Source organism: Adelges cooleyi, unplaced genomic scaffold (genome assembly GCF_023614345.1).
Source record: "Adelges cooleyi isolate 19-005CV unplaced genomic scaffold, UGA_ACOO_1.1 ACOO_flye_CR_arks_rails_tigmint_CR_PRNA_23, whole genome shotgun sequence".
NCBI classification, from domain to species: domain Eukaryota; kingdom Metazoa; phylum Arthropoda; class Insecta; order Hemiptera; family Adelgidae; genus Adelges; species Adelges cooleyi.
In genome coordinates this window covers 10,826,538-10,848,195 of record NW_026095893.1, presented here as the reverse complement: position 1 = coordinate 10,848,195, position 21,658 = coordinate 10,826,538, and the positions used below count along the sequence as shown (strand labels likewise).

The window sequence follows — 21,658 nt, the reverse complement described above, 5'->3', positions numbered from 1 at the left end:
ATCTTCCGTAGACATCTTGATAACGTTTTTATATTGATAAAGCAGATAAAGAAAAAAGGCGGGAAATATAAGTTTGTATGTTTATAAATATTTGTATTTTTTCACAAAACCCGTCCATAGATTTTTCCCAAACGTTGGTATTTAAGGATTTTTGGGTATAAGAAATACATTGGCCAAAGTCTCTTTTTTTGCGAAAAGACGAAGAAGGGCTTAAACAGTGTGAAAGTTACGCTCTTTGGATAATGTCGGCAACTGTCGGATAAGCGACTCTTACTGTTATATGACTTAAATAATATATTATACTATTATCATAATATAAGCCATAGATTAAATATACTATACTTATATTTGATTTATGGTTGACCTAACGTACATAGCATACAATAGTTGACGTTTAGACTTTAGATAATACAATATATATTATCATCATTACACAAATACATCACCATTTAATTTAACAGGTCTTAAAGGCCCAATGCTGCTATCATGAGATGATTTCTTGACAAATGCTCTGTCCAAAAAAATCCGTCGCCAATAATACTTAATATATTATTATATTTATAAAAAAAAACTGTATTATCAAGTATACTTATGAGAAACAAGCTATTGCTAAAGGTTAGGTTAGGTTAGGTTGAAAAATGTTATTTACTATACGACATATGCATTAATTAAAATCGTTAAAAAAACAAAATTAAAAAATTAACTTTTTAAAAATTTAGCAACCAAGAAGTAATCTTTGTTTTACCTATACGTTAAAAAAAATTTATTTTTTTGTCCTTTTTAAATACTATTTATATTCAGTAGCAATCTGTAACTAATCAAAATTTTTGAATCGAGTTAATAAAGAAAATGCACATGCTTGCAAGAAAATGCCTTATGTTTTACTGAGATGGAGCTTAATTGTAAATTTTATAAAATTTACGAATACCTATATTGTACCTATTTATGTAATCTAGATTTAGCCAATTTTAATCAAATAATAACTAAAAAATATATAGCCTCAAAAGCGACTTTTTTACAGCAGTCTCGGCTTTTTACTTCTTTCTTTAAAACTGTGAAAATAGCTGAGATTCTAGCCGTACTAGTGTTATTAAATTAATCTAGTATTAGCATATCTTTAAAATGGGGTAATATTATTAATTTAAATTAATTAGTTGTGTTATGTTTATTAACAAATTAATAAACACATTTGATACTAGGATAAAAAACAAAATAATGACAAAGAACTAAAATGAGACAACGACTCACTATACTCGTATTGATAAATTAATTATAGAGGACAAGTAGTTGATTTGGTAAGGTGACAGTGCGCTAACTTCCACCAGTTCATCACTCAAAATTAGTGATAGGTAGTCTCTTTCTCTGGGCATTGGGAAATGCGCAGGGTAGTCCATCTGAGGGATCTGCTAAAAAGATAAACTTTTATCTTCCCCTGTGCCCTGAGACGACCAAACTTAGGCCATTTAAGTCTACACCAGGTCGAAATAAGCCATAGGTACAATGATAATAATTATTAATAGAAAAAAATTGATTGAGTAGGAAAGCAAAAAGCTGGAATCGGCTTAATAGTTACAATGTGAACGTAAAAATTAAAAAATAAAACAATACATAAAATATAATTAATTATTACCTATTGTAAACAAAAAAAGTAAAAATATTGTTTTTATTATAAGTAAATTATATAATATATAAGTATACATTTGCACATTTTTATAATACACGATTTCTATAATACACACATAGGGATTTTCAGGGACAGCGTAGTCGAATTCATAGCATAGTTGCTGTTTCAGATTTTTTCTTTTTTTCTTTGCTGTTCCATTTTTGAAGATTAGAACTTCCAAACACTAAGTATATTAAACCAGTAATCCAAGACAATGATGTTGACAAAATAAAAACTTTTTGCCACTGACCAATAGTTTGCTAGAATAAAATATTAATAATTTTAATACAAATATTAATTTTTGGTAACTAAAATGGTAAAAATGAAATGCTTAAAAATTGTGTCTTTTAACGAAGATTTAAATATTATTCAATCGTTTTAAACATATTTATTTAAAATAAAAACATCAAATCATGTCGAAAAATGCGGTTCATATTCTAGTATGACGCAGTGTACCAAATCACTGACCTCGGTTTATATGTAAAACTATCAGTGGCTCACACTAGAGGGATTAAATCTTAAATCTTTTATAAATATATAGTACCCGGAAATAGTTTTGCAATAATTTGAAAAAAATATGTTTTAAAAATAGAAATTTTTTTTTAATTTAAAAGGGCTTAAACGTTGATTTTTGTAGTAGTGAGAAATAGCTTTTTTAAATTCATTACACTTATATACCACTTCCTTTAAAACAATTTTTTTATATCTCACTGAAATCCATGGTTGAGTGTTACTTATGCTAATAGTATCACACTATTATTGTATTTTATGGTAAACAATACAACAATTTTTAATTATACTATATTTTAAAATACTAAAATAGGTATTTATTTTACATTTATTTTTTATGAGGATTTTTATTATTTTGTTTTTGAAGATTTGAGTTATGATAATGATGTAAAAAAGTTAGAACAACTATCAAATAGTAAACACTTATCAAACTATTATATAACGTCGAAATCTTTTCAACTAGCACTTAACTAACAATTATCATAACAACTAATACTACATGAAACATATATTTAATAGTTAGTATTAATATAAGTAGTAATATTATATATATTGCTTTGCTATTGATCTCACTCTAAGGATTATGTTTGTACCATTTAATTGTGTTGTGAATAAAAAGTAAAACGTAATTTACAATGAATAATTCAAGTAGTACATTAATCCATGTTAATGAAAGGAGGGTTGCATAAAAGTTATTACGAATTGAATCACTTTTTGTAAATGTACCTAAAGCACTAATCATGAGTCACTAAATGGATATTGATTTATTAAACCTCAAATGGACGTCCATGCAACTCGGTATAAATGATAATTTTTATTTACAAAAAAATCACTGAGTATAATAACAATGTTAATTGTGTACTATATTGAACTTGAACCCTATCTACTAGTTTTGTTTCACAATTTGTTTACATAGTATTGGCAGCAACTATATGGTCATTGCAATTTGCATTCATATATAAATTACATATTACCTATCTGGACGAACTTAGTGCTTATAAGTACCCACATACGCATATGTTTTTTAGCTGATTTATTTTTTACACCATACACTTCATCTCTCTAATAAACAGAGCTTTATTGAGTTATTGTTTACAAAACCTTTAATTACATATAACAACTTACAAGATGCCTTAAAACTATTGAAAATTTTTATTGAGAACCTTAAATCTGAGGTTGACACGCTTTAAAAAAAAATGCTACTTGTTGTACCGAAGTTAAAAATCTGCATGAAAAAGTGTTTTAATTACAAAATGAGAAAACTTTATCCTCTTTTTCGGACAATTTAAAATGTAATTAAAAAAGCTCAAGATCTAAGTCAAAAATGTGATTGTTTTTAATTTGTCCAAATCAAATAATGATACAGTAGAATCGAATCGGGCACTTGTTGCAGGTTTGTTTAATGTGCTAGGAGTAAACAGTAAACTTATTTTCTTAAGTTATTAAGTAGTATTAGGTAGTAACCTATTTTTAAACCCTTAACCATAAAAATAATACACTCTATGCGTATACATACTTCGGCAACAATGTTGTCATCTTCAGCGCTAACGACAGACTGAACTCACTAACGTCGTTGCTAGCGCTGAAGATGACAACATTGTTATCGAAACACGTATACGCATAGAGTTCATTATTTTTATATTTAAGGGTTTAATTATTTATTTCTTTACTACCATGTATATTATGTATAACTATAAGTTGCTAAAGTTTTTTCTAGTTAAAAATGTATAATTGTATCGTTTTATATTACCCGCTGATAAGTGAAGAATCCTACAATAGCTGGAGATACACTTGTAGCACCCATAGATATCACTCCACCAATGCCCTGCATTATGCCAGCATAATTAGGAGCTAGGTCTACGATGCCCGCCAGTGGTCCAGAAGACATCGCACCATTCATAGCCACAGCAAATACCAAATTTATTATGGCTAATGTGTAACTACAGCCAGAATATGCCAGTCCCAAAATAAATAGGCCTTGTACTATATTACAGAAAATGCAAGCTAATTTCCGGACGTTTGTTGTAGAAAGCATGTTAGATTTGATCAAGAAATCACATCCATAACCGCAAACGAGCGAGAATAGCCAAGAAAATAGATGTGGTATCCCAGTCCAAATACCTACCTAAAATAGGAATGGGAATATTTTTAACATTATGTTAAAGATTATATAACAATGGACAACAGTATAGGTTTACCTGTTTCAAATCAAAACCTAATACGAATCTAAAATAAGTAGGCGCCTGAATGGATAAAGTGTACATTCCCCAAGTGGATCCAATTTGTGACACAATATTAGATATCAAAGGCACAGATATACACATTGATTTCCAAGGTATTGATGACTAAATAGATAACAATTTAAATAATTTAATGGTTGTACTTACGAAACAACAACAAATATCTTACCGTTTGATTTTTTAAATAAGTAGTTCCCAAACTTTTTTCAATATGCATTCGTTCCTTATCTTTAATGGACGGATGTTTAGCAGGAGAATCGTAAATTAACCAAGTCCAGCACGCATACCACAGTAAACCTATGGCTCCGGTTATGTAAAAAACCAGTTCCCAGCCGAACCAATTTATAATATAACCACAGACGATGTACGTCAAAGCTGTTCCGAAAGAGCAACCTTTAACCAACACCAAATGTGATAGCTGATATTTAATAGATAGATAAATTGAACATATACAAAATTCTTATACATTGTAAAAAAACAAATAACTAGGTACTTTTTTTTAAAACTGCGTTAAATGATAAAATTATTGTCACTAGTTTTTTGATTAAAAACATGAATTTATAAGAATTTTGTTTTTTAATAATAAATAATCATAGTATTACCCCAATAAGATGACACAAATTGGCTTCTCTCATTCGGTGGTACCCATTGACCAGTTAACGCATGCATAGCGGGCCATGAAGCTCCTGCTATAAACCCTTGAATTATCCTTATGGTCACTAATACCTTGTAATGACACTGAGTAGTGTAAGGTATTATACATGTAAGAAGGGCAACAATTCCATTAGTCACGCCAAATATAAATGCAGCGCTATATTTTTGAGCCAAGATTCCGCCAGGAATTTGCAACACAGTGTGTAGCCAATAAAAAGCTCCTAAAACTTCGTTTTGAAGATTTTCATCCCATTCAAAAGTATTGTCCTATTTTGAATTCAAAAAACTGTTAATACTATATTATGAACAAAGCCAAATAGATAATGTTTAAATGTACAGTACAGTTGTAATGCATACAAATTACTCGTTTTATTATCCTTTAAGTATACAAAAAGGCCCTGAGCATGGCTATTTATAAAGGGGTCGTAGAGATGTCCGATTTCGATTATTTTTTTTTCTTTTTGCTTAAAAAGAAAGTAGTCTACCTACAGGGGTATTATACTTGATAACATTTTTTAAAAACAAAAGAAAAAGTTTGAAAAAAAGTAAAAATTGATTATATATTTTAAACTCTTATTATATCGTTCAGAAATTTAATTTAATTTTGAAATACGAAGTTTAATCCCCATAAACAAATATATATATATATATTTTTAAAATTTATAATATAATACCGTGCATTTCTCTCAACCTCTTTTTAGTTGGCGTATTACTGGTTTCCACGTCTTACTCATTTTCCATCAATTTTCTCTGTTAATATTTAGTGGGCTTTTCTATTTCAATTGCTTCTCTTACCATCATTTTTGAGTAATGGGTTTACTTGTTCCTCTATAGTCTATTATATATAACCATAAGTTGCTCAAGTTTCTTCTACACTTAACTGTGTTTATACTCGTACAGTTGTACAATATTATGCAGGCAACAAAACTATCAATTTAAATTATTTGTAGAGAAAAATAAATCTCCTAAAATCTAAATCGTTAAATGTTGGATTAGATCTTGTTCCTATGCTGTGCATGAATACGTAAAACATTTATAAAATAACAATTATTCAATTATAGTTATTATTATGAACATAATAACGTTATGGAAACCAATGTGCAAAAATCTCATAATTATATTTGTAACACATCACTTCAAATTCCTGCATTGATAAAAAAATGATATTTTTTAACACTTGCTAAATGATTATAGTTTTAAGTTAATCCCAGTAATATTTTTTGTATTATATGCATCTCTAACTGAACACAAACAATATATCTATACTAATTCGTTAGTCGTAGATTAGATAAAAGTAATAACAGCAATAATTAAAAATTAAATAATTCAAATACTTATTTCAATGAAGCTATTTTTTTTTAAGTACATAAACAAATTTTAAATTACACAATTTGGTAATTTCCTGTTTTTATGTACATACAATTAAGGGAGCCCAATTCATTTTTTGTTAGTAGAAATATGAAGTTAACGTTCAAAACAGTTTTACGTTTCGCGCCATAGGTCTTGTACAATATCTTTCAAGATGACCTTGTTCGTGATTTTACGCCAGAACGTGTAAATGTATTATGTACTTCATAAGGATTATATCTTTAAAATATAAAACCACTCCAATGGTTATGTAATTCTTGTTTTCTATTACTAAATTAATTCTATTTCATATACTTTTATAAAATAAGATAACAAATAATTTATGTAATTATTGCGAAAAAATATAAAATATTAGCGTGATATTTTGAAGTCACAATTGATATATGCATTGATCTCTACGATGGCAGAACTTATTTAAAACATGGATCATAGTTTGTAAGAAAACCCTGTATAAACCATTGACAGACTTTATATTTTTACCTAATAACAAATCTTATCAAAATAATTTTCTGATATCGAGCTCAATTATTATATACCTGCAAACTGCACAAGTGCTCGAAATGTCATTTAACCATTTTGTACATATATTTAATTAAATTTTGTTTTAATGTCTATACCATAAAAAACATTTTTAAATTCTATTTTTTTTCTAGTTTAAAAAAACTATTTATTTTTTATTTTTGAGATTATACAAACTTTTGGTGTATTTTTTTAGACAATTTAATGTAAACCAGCATTTATTTATATTTTTCTTTTTTAATAGTAACCTTATTTTAGATTTATAATCTACAAGTATTATCTGAATGAGAACCCACGCATCATAATATAGTACAGTTTATCAACGTTTAAATTAAAATTTTTTCTAAAAATGGTAACAAAATATTGTACCTTGGCCCAACAATTGTTTTTAATTTATTGCTAAAAATCTCACTTTTTCAGCTTTTTTATTATAAATAAATAGTTTATTACAAATATTTCTTAGTTAAAGAAATACATTTGTACAAACAAATTTAACATATGATACAGTTATAAAGTTGGAAAATGCTAATAACTAACATAACATAATATCCTTTTTAAGTTAGAAAATATGATCTATTTTAACTTTGAAATGAACGAGGTATTAATTTGTCAACGTGTTTTTTTATGTCTTTCAGTTTAGTAAGTGTTAAATTTCACAACTATTCGCCTAAAGTATTCTTTGCTAAGTAAAATTCCGTACAACAAGTAAAGTTAAATTTTATAAAACCATATCACTAATCGTTTTTATTGTATACATTTTTTTTTTGTTGCTCTGTTGTATATAGACAATAGTAATCTTTGTGGGTAAAATTACTTGATAAAGATTACAATGAAATACTTATACATGTTATTTAGGTGGAAAAAAAAATAAATCCCGCAATGCTATTAAAAAACATTTATAATTTAAGATTTAAAAACATGAATATGTATCATTTTAAAATTAATAGTGCATAGAAAATATCACATAAATCATTATCACCATGCGATTAACAGGCCACGAGGCTCAACGCTAGGATGGTTACTAGATGGCTACTAGCTAGGATGGTTACTCGCTATCCGGGACGGGTCGTCTGTCACCGGAGAGACGGAAAGCGTGGCGGCTCTATTTCACCGTGTGTCGAACCAGCGACAGTGAACGCTAACACACTGCTGCTTTACTCACTCGGCCACCCTCCTACTCCTTAAATACTATTTAGAAAATATTATTGAATTGATAAATTTAAAAAAATATTGTCAAATTGTTTGATTTTCTGCTAAAATATGATTTCAACAAATTTAATATTAAAATAGTTCAAAAATATATAAATGCTATAATATGAGGAATAACATTAATTTATAATAATATTGATCTATTTAATGTACTTTGTAAGTTATTAATGTTTGGTTTCACCAATAAAAAGTATATTATATCTTACTTACATTGTCTACAGGTTTCAAAATTTTTGATATCGATGAGTTCAAAAACTTCTTGCTTGGCGGATCCAGCGTATCGTAACACTCACTAACTGGCGCAGTTGTATTCTCAATCTTTGGCACCGACCTAACCATCGACACAATTGCTATATTGAGGTTCATACGAAGCATGTAGTTCATCGCAAACCCCCAAAACGTCATATACCATAATATTGTTCTTTCTAAAAATTATATAAGACGTCATATTTATGTACATATATGTTTTAAAACAACATTACAACAATAATAGTAGAACACTACAATAAAATATTTAGATCCACTTAAATTAAAAATTAAAGTTTTTATATTATAATGTAATGAATTTAATTTGTACACATAAAAAATAATGAATATACTGACTTAACATTTTCTGTCTGTTGCTATTTTACAGTTAAAGAAAATCTCGGGTTTAGTAATTAAGTTTACTAGCAGACTACTACATCCTACCAATAACTACTCTAGATTAATACATTAAGTGGAAATAGACTCGAACAGAAAACAATTAAAGCAGTTAATATCACCAAATAAAAAGTAAAGAGATTACAAAAATCAACATACAATTAACTGTTGTTTTATACAATACAATTACAACTTTAATTCAGCATATTTTACAATAATATGTTTACGTCATTTTAATAACTCCGAATGTGGACTGGCTTGATGTAAGATATCCATAATGCACCTCAGAAAAAGTTGTTTTTACTTTTTATCATCATTCATCAGTAGAAACAGACACGTATTTACAATTTTGGCGCCCTGGGACACTGTTTATTTAGCACCTTTGCATAAGGACAAATACGTCCTAAGAGATGAAGTAGTTTTTAAAAAAGTGGTTATGTTTTTAATAAAAATGTATATACTCGTATTACACTTAAAATATCATTAAATTAATACATTTAAATACTTTAACAAATTAAATTTTTCAACGCGAATTTTGCTTTGCAAATATATCAATAGTATTATCATATTTTATATATGATGTATATGTGGTAATTTCTGATTCAATCAAAAGAATTGATAAAAAAGTGTTCATATTTTGTGGTTATATATTTGTTATTTTACAAATTTAAATGCAAAATGGTTTTTATTTAAAATAACAATATAGCATAAAATTTTAATAATATTATTAATTAATAGAAAAAATTGACGCAAAAGAAACAGAAATAGTCTAAATACTTAAGAGAACATTGCTATCTCACTTAGTCCTGGATAAAATTGTAGGTATTCTTGCAAAATTAATCCTATGTAATGACAAGAAAAAAATGTTACGTAGCCTGGTGTTATTGGGTTACTGAATTGTTTTTACAAGATTTGGAGCATCTATATGACTACTGTTATATTCCCCATACAAAGCGAGTACCAAAACTAACGCCTAATGAGTGTAAGCTTAAAATTAATGTAAAATGGGCTCATAGTCACGGGAGGAGAAGCGTGGAAGCAAGATTCTTAGGGTAACTCCAGTAAAGCTAAGAAGCCTACTCTAGGCCCAATTTGTACAATTTTTTATTAATCTAGTCATAAAATGAAATGTGCTCGTAAATAATAGAAAATCAGTTAAAAGTACAATAAAAGTAAACTGTTAATGTATTCGAAATTGTGCAATGACTAATATGTGTACATACATATAAATTATTAAATGCTATTTTAATTGAATAAATAATAAAAACAAAAGAAAAAAATAATATTCTAAAAGAATAATTACAAATTTGCGTCGGACAGAAAAAGGATAGTGGATATTATATATTTCTATTTAGACACTTAGAGATTGTAATATGTCTTTTTCATTACACATAAAAACTATTATTAAAAAAGCTTTTATGATACTAGGTTTTATTACCAGAAACACAAGCACTTTTAAAAATATTAAAGCTTTGAAAACATACTTTTCTCTTGACAGATCTCATCTTGAGTTTGGGTCAATAGTCTGATCAGTGATCATCGAGTTGTTCTTCATATATAAATCTGATTGATAATATTTAGTATAAATTGTTTAAATTAGTATGTTATAAATTAAATATGCCCATTTCAAGAGATCCGTAACATTTTAAAATATTCCAACTGGGTTTCACATGTGAGTTATAAAAAATGTTGCAGTAGTTATGTTCATACACGACTTAAGTATTAAATGGCCTTATTGAATCCTCAAAATTACTATCTTTGATTGGTTTTAATATAACCAATCACTGTTTAACACTAGAGTTGTCGCGTTGTCTACTATTGTAGACAGCGATAACAAAATTGATTTTTTATAGTTTGGGGACAATCTAATTGAACTGAAAACCTTGGTACCTTTAAATTATGCAATATATTTTTTTATTTTTATCGTTTTGCATTTTATAATCTAGAGTAGTCCGGTGCATCAGACGGTAATTTTGAATTTTCTACTATTGAAGACTACTCCATTAAGTATTTTTTGTATAGCGATTCTTCCTATCAAAAATGTCAAAAATTAAAAATAGTAATAAGTACTTTATAAACTAACAATAGCTAGTAACAATATGTAAAAATTTATATAATAATAATTGTAATTAAGTATTTTTTATATATTACTATGGTGGTACTTCGGTGGGTCAACAGTCGATCAAATTAACTTCTTCACCCCTCAAACCGGGAAAAACCCGAATAAAATTTGCCGGTATTTCAACTTATAACTTTAAGTCCCTATACTTAGCGAAAAACGGTCGGATATAGTGAAAATTTGTATAGAACATTGAATAGGCATGCCTTTATCCACGCATGCCCTCAAACCCAACTTTTGACAAACCCCCGCCTCCTAAGGGGGGGGGGGGTCGGAAATGTTCGTTTTTTTTTATTTTAGGCGCAATTTTAAGACTTAAGAACTAAAACTTAAATTTTTAACTTGTAAAAAAAAAATCTGTACTCAAAAAATGTTTTTATTAAAGAAAAACACGAAAAATCTTAAAGTTTGTATTTTGAAAGCTATTTTGGAATTTGGAATTCAAAGTTTAGTATAAGGACTATTATATGAGTACTATACAACTACACAAACATTTTAAAAAAATCGTCCAAACTAGATTCTAGTACTCGAAATCAAATTATATGTAGAAAATATAAAACCACATTGATAAAACGGTTTCAATGTGAATCTGTGGATACTGAACGCCACTTCAATAATTTCTTACTGTGCAGGTTTTAACTGTGTTTGGTTTCAACTGTACTGGTTTAGACAGTACTTGGATTGTACTATACTGGTTTAAACTTTACTAATTTGTACTGTACTTAGTATATACTGTATTGGTATAAATAGAACTTAATTTATACTTTACAGGTTCAAGCTGTACTGATTTAGACTGTGATATGAGGTTATACTATATACAGATTCGCATCGAAGCCATTAAATCAAATTAAATAACCTACTTGAACCACTATGCTAATTTATAATTGAGCTTGGTTTATACTGTACTGGTTTAAACTGTGATTGGTTTGAGCTGTACTGGTTAGGGCGGAACTTGATTTATATTCTACAGGTTTAAGTTATACTAGTAGGGAGTTTACTGATTACGGCTTTGCTGGTTAACACTAGGCTTGTTTTGAACATTACTGGTTTAAACTATACTGGGTTTGTACTATACTAGTATGAACTGTACTTGTTTTATACTGTACTAGTTGAACTGCAATGACTTTAAATAGTGTTTGGTTTGAACTGTACTGGTTACGACATGATTTATATTCTATAGGTTTAAACTATACTTCTTTTTTGTTTGTTTATTGTACACATTTCTATTTAGTAGTGCACAATCACACCATGTCCTCGTAAGTAATTTGCATTTAAATTATTTAAATCTAATGGAATGTCATTGATCGATATTTTACACAATAATAACTACTTTGTGTCTGGAAAACTTTAATTAATTGCATTATATTCTTAGTTTAATATGTATTTAATTTGTTTGGTCATTGAATAACCTACAGATAGCAGTATCGTCAATAAAACCCCAATAATTATGCACTGATGAATTCTAATTTAAGTAAGTACCTGTAATGTGAATACATTGCTATAAACAAGGTGGTTAAAAATATTGAAAATTTTACTTTATAGTAATTGTTTTATGAACTAATTATCTTAGCTAAATAAGTTTGAAAATGTATTTTTTTTTTATTATTATTATTTAATTTGTTTACTTTTACAGCAAAAAAATATAATTGTTTTCAAAATGTTGAAGAACACGTTTTAATTATGTTATAAAGACGTTTTGGCGCAAACTTTTGGATGTTTTTCTCAAATTTGAAGGGAAAGAGGAGGAAAAAAGGTTTAAATATTTGTCTCTATAAAGTACGTTCCATGTATGATTTCTGATCTGTAACATGATACATAAAGAAATTGGTTTAAAAATATTCAAATAATGCCCAGGTTTCATCTGTAGCTAAACTACGCCCTTTATACCTAGGTATAGGATATAGCTATGGTATTTACTATAATCTTGAAATCGAATATTACATCATTATATTATTTGTATTGGACAAGAAACGCCTGATTTAAAAACGGCGCTGAGTGTAGGCAATCTAGCTACATGAAAGAATAGTGTGCTTCGTTGAGGCGTCTAGCCACATATTTCACTTTTTAATACTTACATAATTCAGCGCAGCCCATTTTAAGGTGTAAAGTATAGACAATTTTTTACAAAATCTTAACTTAAAGGTTAAACTGTGATGTGCAATTATTAGTTCAATAACTAGGACTCTATTTTGGTAGTTATTTATATTTTGGACTATCACAGCGTTTTAAACGCTACAACTTCAAAAAAATTGGTTTTAGAGTAAAAACACTCATTAAAAAACTAAAAGAGAACAATATTCCGGAGGGCAAGACTGTGCGTTTTTTTCATTATCTTAAGTACATTTAACGCTTAATACATAGTTTAGAAATACTGACTATTTTAACATTTTAAAATTACTGTAACTATTCAAAAAATTAATTTAAAAAATAAAAACGCACCGTCTTGCCCTCCGGAATATTGTTTTCTTTTAATTTTATAATGGGTGTTGGCGTAAACATGTTTTTACCACTGAAAATCACTGGTGCAGTTAGTGATAGTAATAAGTATGATCAAATTGATAATTGACAAAAATGTATTGAACGCGGTTACCATCAATAATATCTGTTTTAATTGTTTTATATAAAAACTGTAATACTCAATAATTAATACTAACTCTAAAAGAAATGTGGTAACAGCTCCTCTTCACATATAGTTCTTTGCTGACCCCTACAACTTTTAAATCGTAACGGTCGCCTGGTATCAAGATTAACTGGACGAGTTATAAATATATGTAATTTATATTCACTAGTGATGGAAATATCCGGATTTCAGTCCTATCTTTTTTAATCACTACATTTTTGTTTACATTATTAATGTCTCATTTAATATAATTTATTCTGTGTTTTTATCAAAATTAAAAATAAGTAATACTTGCTAAACATTATTTATATTTTTATTTGTTTTGTTATCAGATTTTGTTTTTATGAGTTTCATTTCTTTATCTTTGGACACTGAAACGTCGTACTTATAATTCCAATTTTGAATTTCTGAATCGCCGCAAAAAACATATAATAGTCCAGTTGAACAACAAATGCCCGAAGTCAAAAAAAATACCTTATTCCATTGTCCTAAAGTTTGCTAAAACAAACATGTTTACTAAATATATTAATTTCTATTTGTATTTTAATTTAAAAAAAAAACATTGAATTTACCTGATGCAATGTAAACATTCCGACTAAAATTGGAGAAAAAAATGTACAGAATACAGTAATAGTGCCTACGATTCCCTGGATCACACCTGAAAAAAATGAATTAATTTTAACTAAATTCGAATAATATATAATGAAAGAACACTAAAAACTCGCCTAGGTTATTGACGTTTTAAGGACAAAAAAAAGAGCTATGTATTATGGGCTAAGGATAGGAAATTGTTGACAAAAACTTATCTAATAGCCATTTTAAGTATAATATGCTAAGTAATTTGAAGGCGCATAAATATTAAGTACAGAGTGACCACGAAAACACTTTACATTTTCAAAAAGGCAAAATAATATTAATTTTTAAAAAGAAAAATTGTTCAACTTAGGTAACATGTCTGTGGATGTATGCCATTTATTTTACGGCAATTTTCGAAAGAAAAAAAAATGTATTTAACTTGATATTATGTAATATTATGTTTGTGGGTGTAAGCCGTTTACTTCAAGTATCAAAAATGAGGTCAGGAAAGTGATGTCCGTCTTCCATGAGGCAATTTTCAATTCTCTCAAAGAAGTTCTTTCACACTCATTCTATTGTCTCCCTTGTGATTAGTGTCACCTATGTACGAATTGCCGCTTTCAAATCATCCAAAGTACAAGGTTTATATATAAATGGCGTACACTTATGACATAATATTACATAATATCAAGTTAAATTTTTTTTTTTCGAAAATTACCGTAAAATAAATTGCATACACCCACAAACATGTTACATAAGTTTAAAAAAAAAATTTTTAAATTAATATTATTTTTCCTTTCTGAAAATGTAAAGTGTTTTCGTGGTCATCCTGCATTTCTATTTCAAGACTTATAATATATTATTTACTACTTTTAATTTTTATAAAACTTAGCTCACCTTTTACGTTTCCCCTAAAGCACAATAGTACAATATATACATTTTTTTTTTACTAAATCCATACATAAATACATATAAAAATAATACCTATAGAAACCATTTAAACTTTTGTTTTTTTTGTAAAATAAATAATAATATGAGTTACAATTCTACACCCATACCTCAGAACTGGGCAAACAAATAAGTTTAATAATGACGATTTTTGGTTATTTAACTGTAATAACCTGAAGTCTAAAGTTTTAATATTGCTAACATACCAATATTATAGGTAATAAGTAATTACAAAATTGTTTTTGGAATAGTGACTTCTTCTTCATCTTCGGCTTAAATTCCTAACTACATGGGGTCGGCCACCCTAGTCCTACACCTCCATAGAGCTCGATTTTCTACATCTCGATCAATCACCCCAGTTGATTTTCCCTTTACATTCATCTTCATAACTCCTGTCACTGCCTCTCCCTCAACTCTTCTCATAACATGACCGCACCATCTCAACCTATCACATTTTCCACACAATTGATGCAACTTTTAGACTTTTCCTTATGTATTAATTTCTTATTCTACCCTTCCTAGTCACTCCACTCATCTATCTTAGCATTTTCATCTTCGCTGTTCGGTTTTTTTGTCTACCCAATATTCCGACCCATATAACATTGCTGGCCTTAGTACCGTCGTATAAGATTTACCTTTCAATCATATAGGCATCCTCCTGCCATACAAAACACCTGACGTTCCCCTCTACTTCATCCAACCACAATTTATCCTATTTTTCACGACCTCCTTATACCCACAATTTTTTCGCATTACTGATCCTAAGTACTTAAACCTATCAACCCACCAACCTATCTGCATCACCTGTCTTGCCCTACAACTTTCTCCAAAATCAAACACGATTGTCTCCATTTTATTCTTACTAATATTCTTACTTTATCCTTATTATATTTAGTAGCAAAAACTTTTCCATTGGTAAATTTGATAAGACAAACGAAAAAACGTGTTAAATTTATTTTCTTCGTCGACAGTTCTAAATAAACTATTTGAAGCCGGTAAGATAATAAACTAAAACTATGTAGTTATTAGGAATAATATTGTTCTTACGAACCAGCATAATTTGGCGCTAGATCTACTACTCCTGCTAACGGTCCAGAAGAAACCGAACCATTCACAGCTGTAGCTAGAGTAACCATAATGATAGCAGCCGTTGAGTTACATCCGCAAAAACAAATTCCTAAAATAAATAATCCTTGGCAAATATTGCCTAAAGAGTTACTAATTTCAACAAATTACTTAGTAAAAAAACAGAGTAAAAACGATTGATATTCTTACACAAAATTGTTGCCAGCTTGCGTACATTTGTTATGGTCAATTTTTTCGACTTTATTAAGAAATCGCTAAACATACCAAATCCGAATGCAAAAAGCCATCGCGCGATATATGGCATGCCAGACCATAATCCTGTCTAAAAACATTTTTTTTTTAACCTACACAAATAACAAAATTACAACAATGCCATCTTTTTCAAATTACCTTTTTTATATTTAGTCCGAGAACAAAGTTAAAGTATGTAGGAGACTGCGTTGCTAACGTTAACAATCCCCAAACTCCTCCATTTTGCGTGAGCGCATTAATTAACAATGGCCTTGATGTGAGCATTGATTTCCAAGGTATTGGCAACTGTAACATTTTTTTTTTTTGTAGTTAAACATTTGAACAACTTTAAAGCCCTATACATGAGTATACTATTAAGTAATAACTATGATCGTATCATACACTCTTTTCAAACAATAATTTATATTCATCTTACTAGTTTAGATTGCATTTTCACAGTTTTTCCAATGCTGTTTTCTATATACACCCTTTCTTTATGACCAATAGTCGGATGCTCAGCTGGCGATTCGTATATAAGAATCGTCCAACAAATGTACCATAACAACCCTAATACTCCGGTAAGATGAAAAACGCTTTCCCAGCCAAACATAGCAATAACATATCCGCACATTATATAAGTCACAGCTGCGCCAATCGAACTGCCTTTAGGTGTAAAAATGATAACAAACAAATTAATATATAGGTTCTACTGATCTATATAATTGTATCCATACAGCTATATAATATGAACAGTCCATATAACTTATTATTTGTATACTATTATTATCTAAAAGCGCACTTTTATTTTCATTGAACGCTACTACGTTATTCAATGTCTAGCAGTAGTAATTGGCCCATTTTATATGCAATTTCTCGATAAAATAACATTAAAATTACCACAACAAACAGGTACCTAAACAGGTTATTGTATTTTAATATTTCATATTTTTAACTTATAAAACGCATACAGGCCCTACTTTTGTACAAAAGCATATGTTTCTACTTCTAAAAGTACATTTCTTGGAAAACTCAGATTTAAGTTTTAAAAAAACATTTGTATTCTTCATAACATTTACAAGATATCGATTGTGGCACAATTTTAAAACTATTTTTAGTTAACTAATTAATTTCTATTTACAAAATTAATTTTTTAAAGTTTTTTTATCGTTTTGACAATTATATTAGGAACGATAATTAAAAATGTACTTCGATCGAGTACACTAACATATTAATAAAACTATAATGGTTTTACAAACTAATGATTTATTATTCTAGTCTTGAGTACAAGTATATACAAATTAAACTGATTAAACTAAAACAGTGTCAATGACAGTAGATAAACGCAACCTGAATTAAGTGATTTGAGTACTCGAATAATTCATAAGACAGTATATTTCCATTAAAATAATCAAAACTAATTATTTATAAAATGTTAAAAAATCTTTATGACGCAATCAGTTTTCATACAAGCTCGATATTATTTAAAATATACACTTTTAAAGTTTTTGCTAGTTAATGTACAAAACTGTTGAAAATGAATTATAAAAACTAATTAAATTTACTGTAAAATACCAATAGTGAGATGATGGTCTCAAATTTGGATATTTTTAACTTTGAAGTCCAGCTTTTTCATAACCTAATTGTTCTCCAATAACTATAGATGTTATTAAACTTATAGATATAAAAAATATAAAGTAACCAACAATGTTTAAATGAATGTATATTTAAGTAATACACGCATTTAATAAGATTTGAACATTTATTTAAACTATTGTTTTAAAAAACTATATATTAAAGATAATTAAAACAATGACCAAAATAAGTACTGACCCATAATTAGCTTTGAATAACTATTTTTGAAGTGAAAAGCATTTAAGTAATAAAGCGAATAGATAGGTGACGCACGTAAGCGTGTGTATTTTACGAGCACCGCTTACATGTACTACAACTCACATTATAATGGTTTAAACATAATAAATTTGAAACTCGTTCTCGTAGAGTAATTATTTTCATCAGTTATGAGTTATTTTTTTAATAGAATTGTTTAACATTTAGGACGCCATTTTAAAATAAAAATTAAAGATAAATTAACCAGTTAGATTAAGGAAAAGAGAAATCATATTATATAATTTTATATAATTTTATAATAAAAAGTCTACAAAAGAAACCAGACAAAATACTTATAGATCAAAAGACTTCAGGGGTAATTTTAGTTTTTATATAAATATAACTAGTTGAATTGTTTAGATAAAATACCATGTTTTTCTGCAGACAGTTATAGAAACATTTACATATAAAGTTTAGGACAATAAACCTTTATTACATAATTTTTACAACGTACAACGAATTTTAATGTCGTCTGCCAAGCCGCTTATTTTAAACAAATTTAAAACACCAAGTCAAAAATCTACAGCTAATATATTGGTTATTAATTATTATTTATAGCCAAACACTATCAAAATTGCAAAAAACAAATTATGATTTGATTGAATTTGTTGGTAATTAGAAAATATATATCAAGAAAATCGTAATTTGTTTTGCTTCGATGTGGAGCTGAAAACTATGTTTTTACAATAATGTAATTTTTTTGTGTTTGAATCTACAATATCTCTTAAATTGCAAAACCTATTACTTCATGTAATAAGTCTGCAAATCAGAAATTGTACCTAAAAGGTATTTCATTGGACCGAAAATTAAAAAAGTTCACCTCTTCTTTTCAAAATTGTGCAAAACACAAACAAAATATACATATTTTTCAACTTAAAATTACGACGCATTAGAAATGGTCGAATTAGTTCCATTTGTAAAAAAACATTTTTTAAATATAATAATATCAATGAATACCGGTAAACCAAAAAAAAATCATAACCTCAGTCTGAAAATTTGGCTGAAGGTAGATGTTGAGTAGATTTTGTTACAAAATTCAGTAGTCAAACTTTTCTTTTTAAGGAAAACTCAAAATATGGGTAAATTTAAATTTAAACGTTTTTAATGTCTAGATGGTATGTATGAATAAACAGTTAAGAGATATAGAACATTATTTGCATTATATTGTAAGCTAAAATACATGGGTAACAACGGCATATATTGTAAGCTAAAATACATGGGTAACAATGGCAATAAATTATTATAGACAAACGATCAATTCTACTCCTATTCACTTTATTGCTAAAAATTAAATTTTAATCAAATCATGCAATAGCCTTTACAATGATTTTTATCGATGATGTAATAATTATATCTCTTTAGATTCGCGTCGAAGCGTTTTATTTGAGAATTAATTCATTTTAGCGTTACTCAATTATAATAGATCCAACCGTTCAGTACTACAGTCTATACTCTATAGACTATAGACTCTATTGTCTACACTCTACAACTACCTCAATATGCTCTTTCACAATATTCCCAGGCCTCACTATGCTGTTTTTCTAAAGTTTAATCATGTTACTATTACCTACAATAATTATTCCTTTTTTTAATTTTTACTTTCTAAATATTATTTTTAAAAAACACATATTTTATAAACTAATTCAGATTAAAATTGCTTAATCATATTTTGCCAAAAGTTCAAACAGTAATTATTTATTTTCCATTTAAAATGCTCTTTTTGTTACATCATTTAATCATATGTGGTGACTTTATAGCGTTATAAATTATCAATATAAATAGTAGTTTTATTTAAATGTACTATTTCTATTTCAAAAGCAATTATACCTACAATAATTAACAATTTAACTTTACCTAAATACGCTGAAACAAAACGACTCCTCTCGTGTACGGGAATCCATTTAGCAGTCATCGTGTGCATTGCAGGCCAAACAGCCCCCTGGGTGATTAGTTATTAATTAATTTATTACGCAGGGTGATCATTTTATCGTGAACCGCTCACTATCTCGTAGAGTTCAATTAGATTTTTTTTTAGTGTTTTTATACAATGTGACCTAAATTGTCACATTTTTTTTGTTTTTAACACCCCTTACAACTTAATTATTTTTATATCAACTTTTGTAACTTAAATGGTAACGTATATATTTTATTAAATTTTTAAATTCAGAATATTTTACTAAACAATTTGACTAGTTGATAACCAGTTTTGAACAACTATTTTTAAAGTTATAAGAGTTTAAAAGTTATGGCGGGAGCTGGAAGGGTAAATGCGCGCAGACAATAATAATACTACACTCCACCTTTCCTTCTGCCCTAAACTTGAAACTTCAATAACTTTAAAAATAGTTATCAATAACTAGTTATCGACCACACGACATTTTTTTTACATTATTTTCAATTTAAAAAGTTTATGAAATGCATGCGTTACACCATTTATGTTTCAAAAGTTAATACAAAAATAATTAGTTTGGGAGAGGGTAGGAACATAAAAATTTGTGGATAATTGAGATCACATTATATAAAAAAACACTATGAAAAATAATTTCACTGATTAAATAAACCCAATGAGATATTGAATGGTTCACGATAAAATGATCACCTTGTACAATGATCCTAAATAGTTCGTTTTGGCCAAACGATTTGTACTCACGGAAGTAAAGCCTTGGATCAGTCGAATGGCAGCTAAAACTTTATAATCAATTTTCGCTGATAGAGGTATAGCAAATGAAAGTATTGCAGCCAGACCGTTACTTATGCCAACAACGTTTTTCGCTCCGTAACGTTGAGCCAAAATTCCACCGGGTATTTGCATTATCATGTGGAGTGAAAAAAATGAACTGAGCACGGTACTTTGTTTAGTTTCGTCCCAATCGAATTTATCATCCTTAAACAACAAGTTTATCTACAAACTGCATGTAAAGCGTTTTCTTACATAATTACAGCAAATGGTTCGTGCGAAATTAATAGTTGATGAAAAACCCATGTTTACTTACTTCGGCATCGAGTTCAAGTGGAAATGTATTCCCACGAGTATCGTTGAATTCGGTTAATTTGATGTCCCGCAGGCATTCGCTCACAACTGTAACGTTTGAGTTTTTCGCAGGGTGTTTGATCATCGATACTATGGCTATGTTGATGTTCAAACGTAACATATAATTCATAGCAAACCCCCAAAAAGTCATGTACCACAACAAGGTCCGTTCTGTAATGTGTATAGAATTATTAATAATTATGTTGTTTTGTGCAATTATGTTTTTGGTAAAAAGCAATAACTAAGGAACGGTTATTAGTATACTTACTGTCCATATTTTTCAATGATGCCACCAACGACTTTCAAATAACACTAAAGCGTACCTACTACAAGTGGTACTTCGGGTGCTACAAAT

The 21,658-nt window shown here is 28.4% G+C and overlaps 2 protein-coding genes across 2 annotated transcripts; both read right to left on the bottom strand.

Moving 5' to 3' along the window:
* Positions 1-1,699: 1,699 nt before the first annotated feature.
* On the bottom strand, positions 1,700-8,863 carry LOC126835439 (vesicular glutamate transporter 1-like). The gene is made up of 7 exons (XM_050568021.1): positions 8,767-8,863; positions 8,374-8,588; positions 5,016-5,334; positions 4,583-4,806; positions 4,372-4,518; positions 3,924-4,298; positions 1,700-1,923 (listed from the first exon to the last, which is right to left on the bottom strand). Exons 1-7 carry the CDS (start codon positions 8,771-8,773, stop codon positions 1,771-1,773), a joined length of 1,440 nt encoding a protein of 479 aa, XP_050423978.1. The 5' UTR covers positions 8,774-8,863; the 3' UTR covers positions 1,700-1,770.
* A 4,692-nt stretch (positions 8,864-13,555) lies between these two features.
* On the bottom strand, positions 13,556-21,658 carry LOC126835400 (putative inorganic phosphate cotransporter). Its single transcript, XM_050567969.1, has 10 exons — positions 21,572-21,658; positions 21,266-21,474; positions 20,923-21,156; positions 20,127-20,211; positions 16,822-17,048; positions 16,545-16,691; positions 16,344-16,476; positions 16,120-16,275; positions 14,117-14,202; positions 13,556-14,042 (listed from the first exon to the last, which is right to left on the bottom strand). The coding sequence occupies exons 1-10, from the start codon at positions 21,576-21,578 to the stop codon at positions 13,839-13,841; spliced, it is 1,488 nt and encodes a 495-aa protein (XP_050423926.1). The 5' UTR covers positions 21,579-21,658; the 3' UTR covers positions 13,556-13,838.

Coding starts and splice junctions, on each gene's coding strand:
- LOC126835439 (XM_050568021.1), bottom strand. Junction 4,519..4,582: donor CTTATTTAAAAAATCAAACG/GTAAGATATTTG, acceptor TTATCTATTTAG/TCATCAATACCTTGGAAATC. Junction 1,924..3,923: donor GATTCTTCACTTATCAGCGG/GTAATATAAAAC, acceptor ATTTTATTCTAG/CAAACTATTGGTCAGTGGCA.
- LOC126835400 (XM_050567969.1), bottom strand. Junction 20,212..20,922: donor TGATCCAAGGCTTTACTTCC/GTGAGTACAAAT, acceptor CTAATCACCCAG/GGGGCTGTTTGGCCTGCAAT. Junction 16,477..16,544: donor TCGGACTAAATATAAAAAAG/GTAATTTGAAAA, acceptor AAATGTTTTTAG/ACAGGATTATGGTCTGGCAT.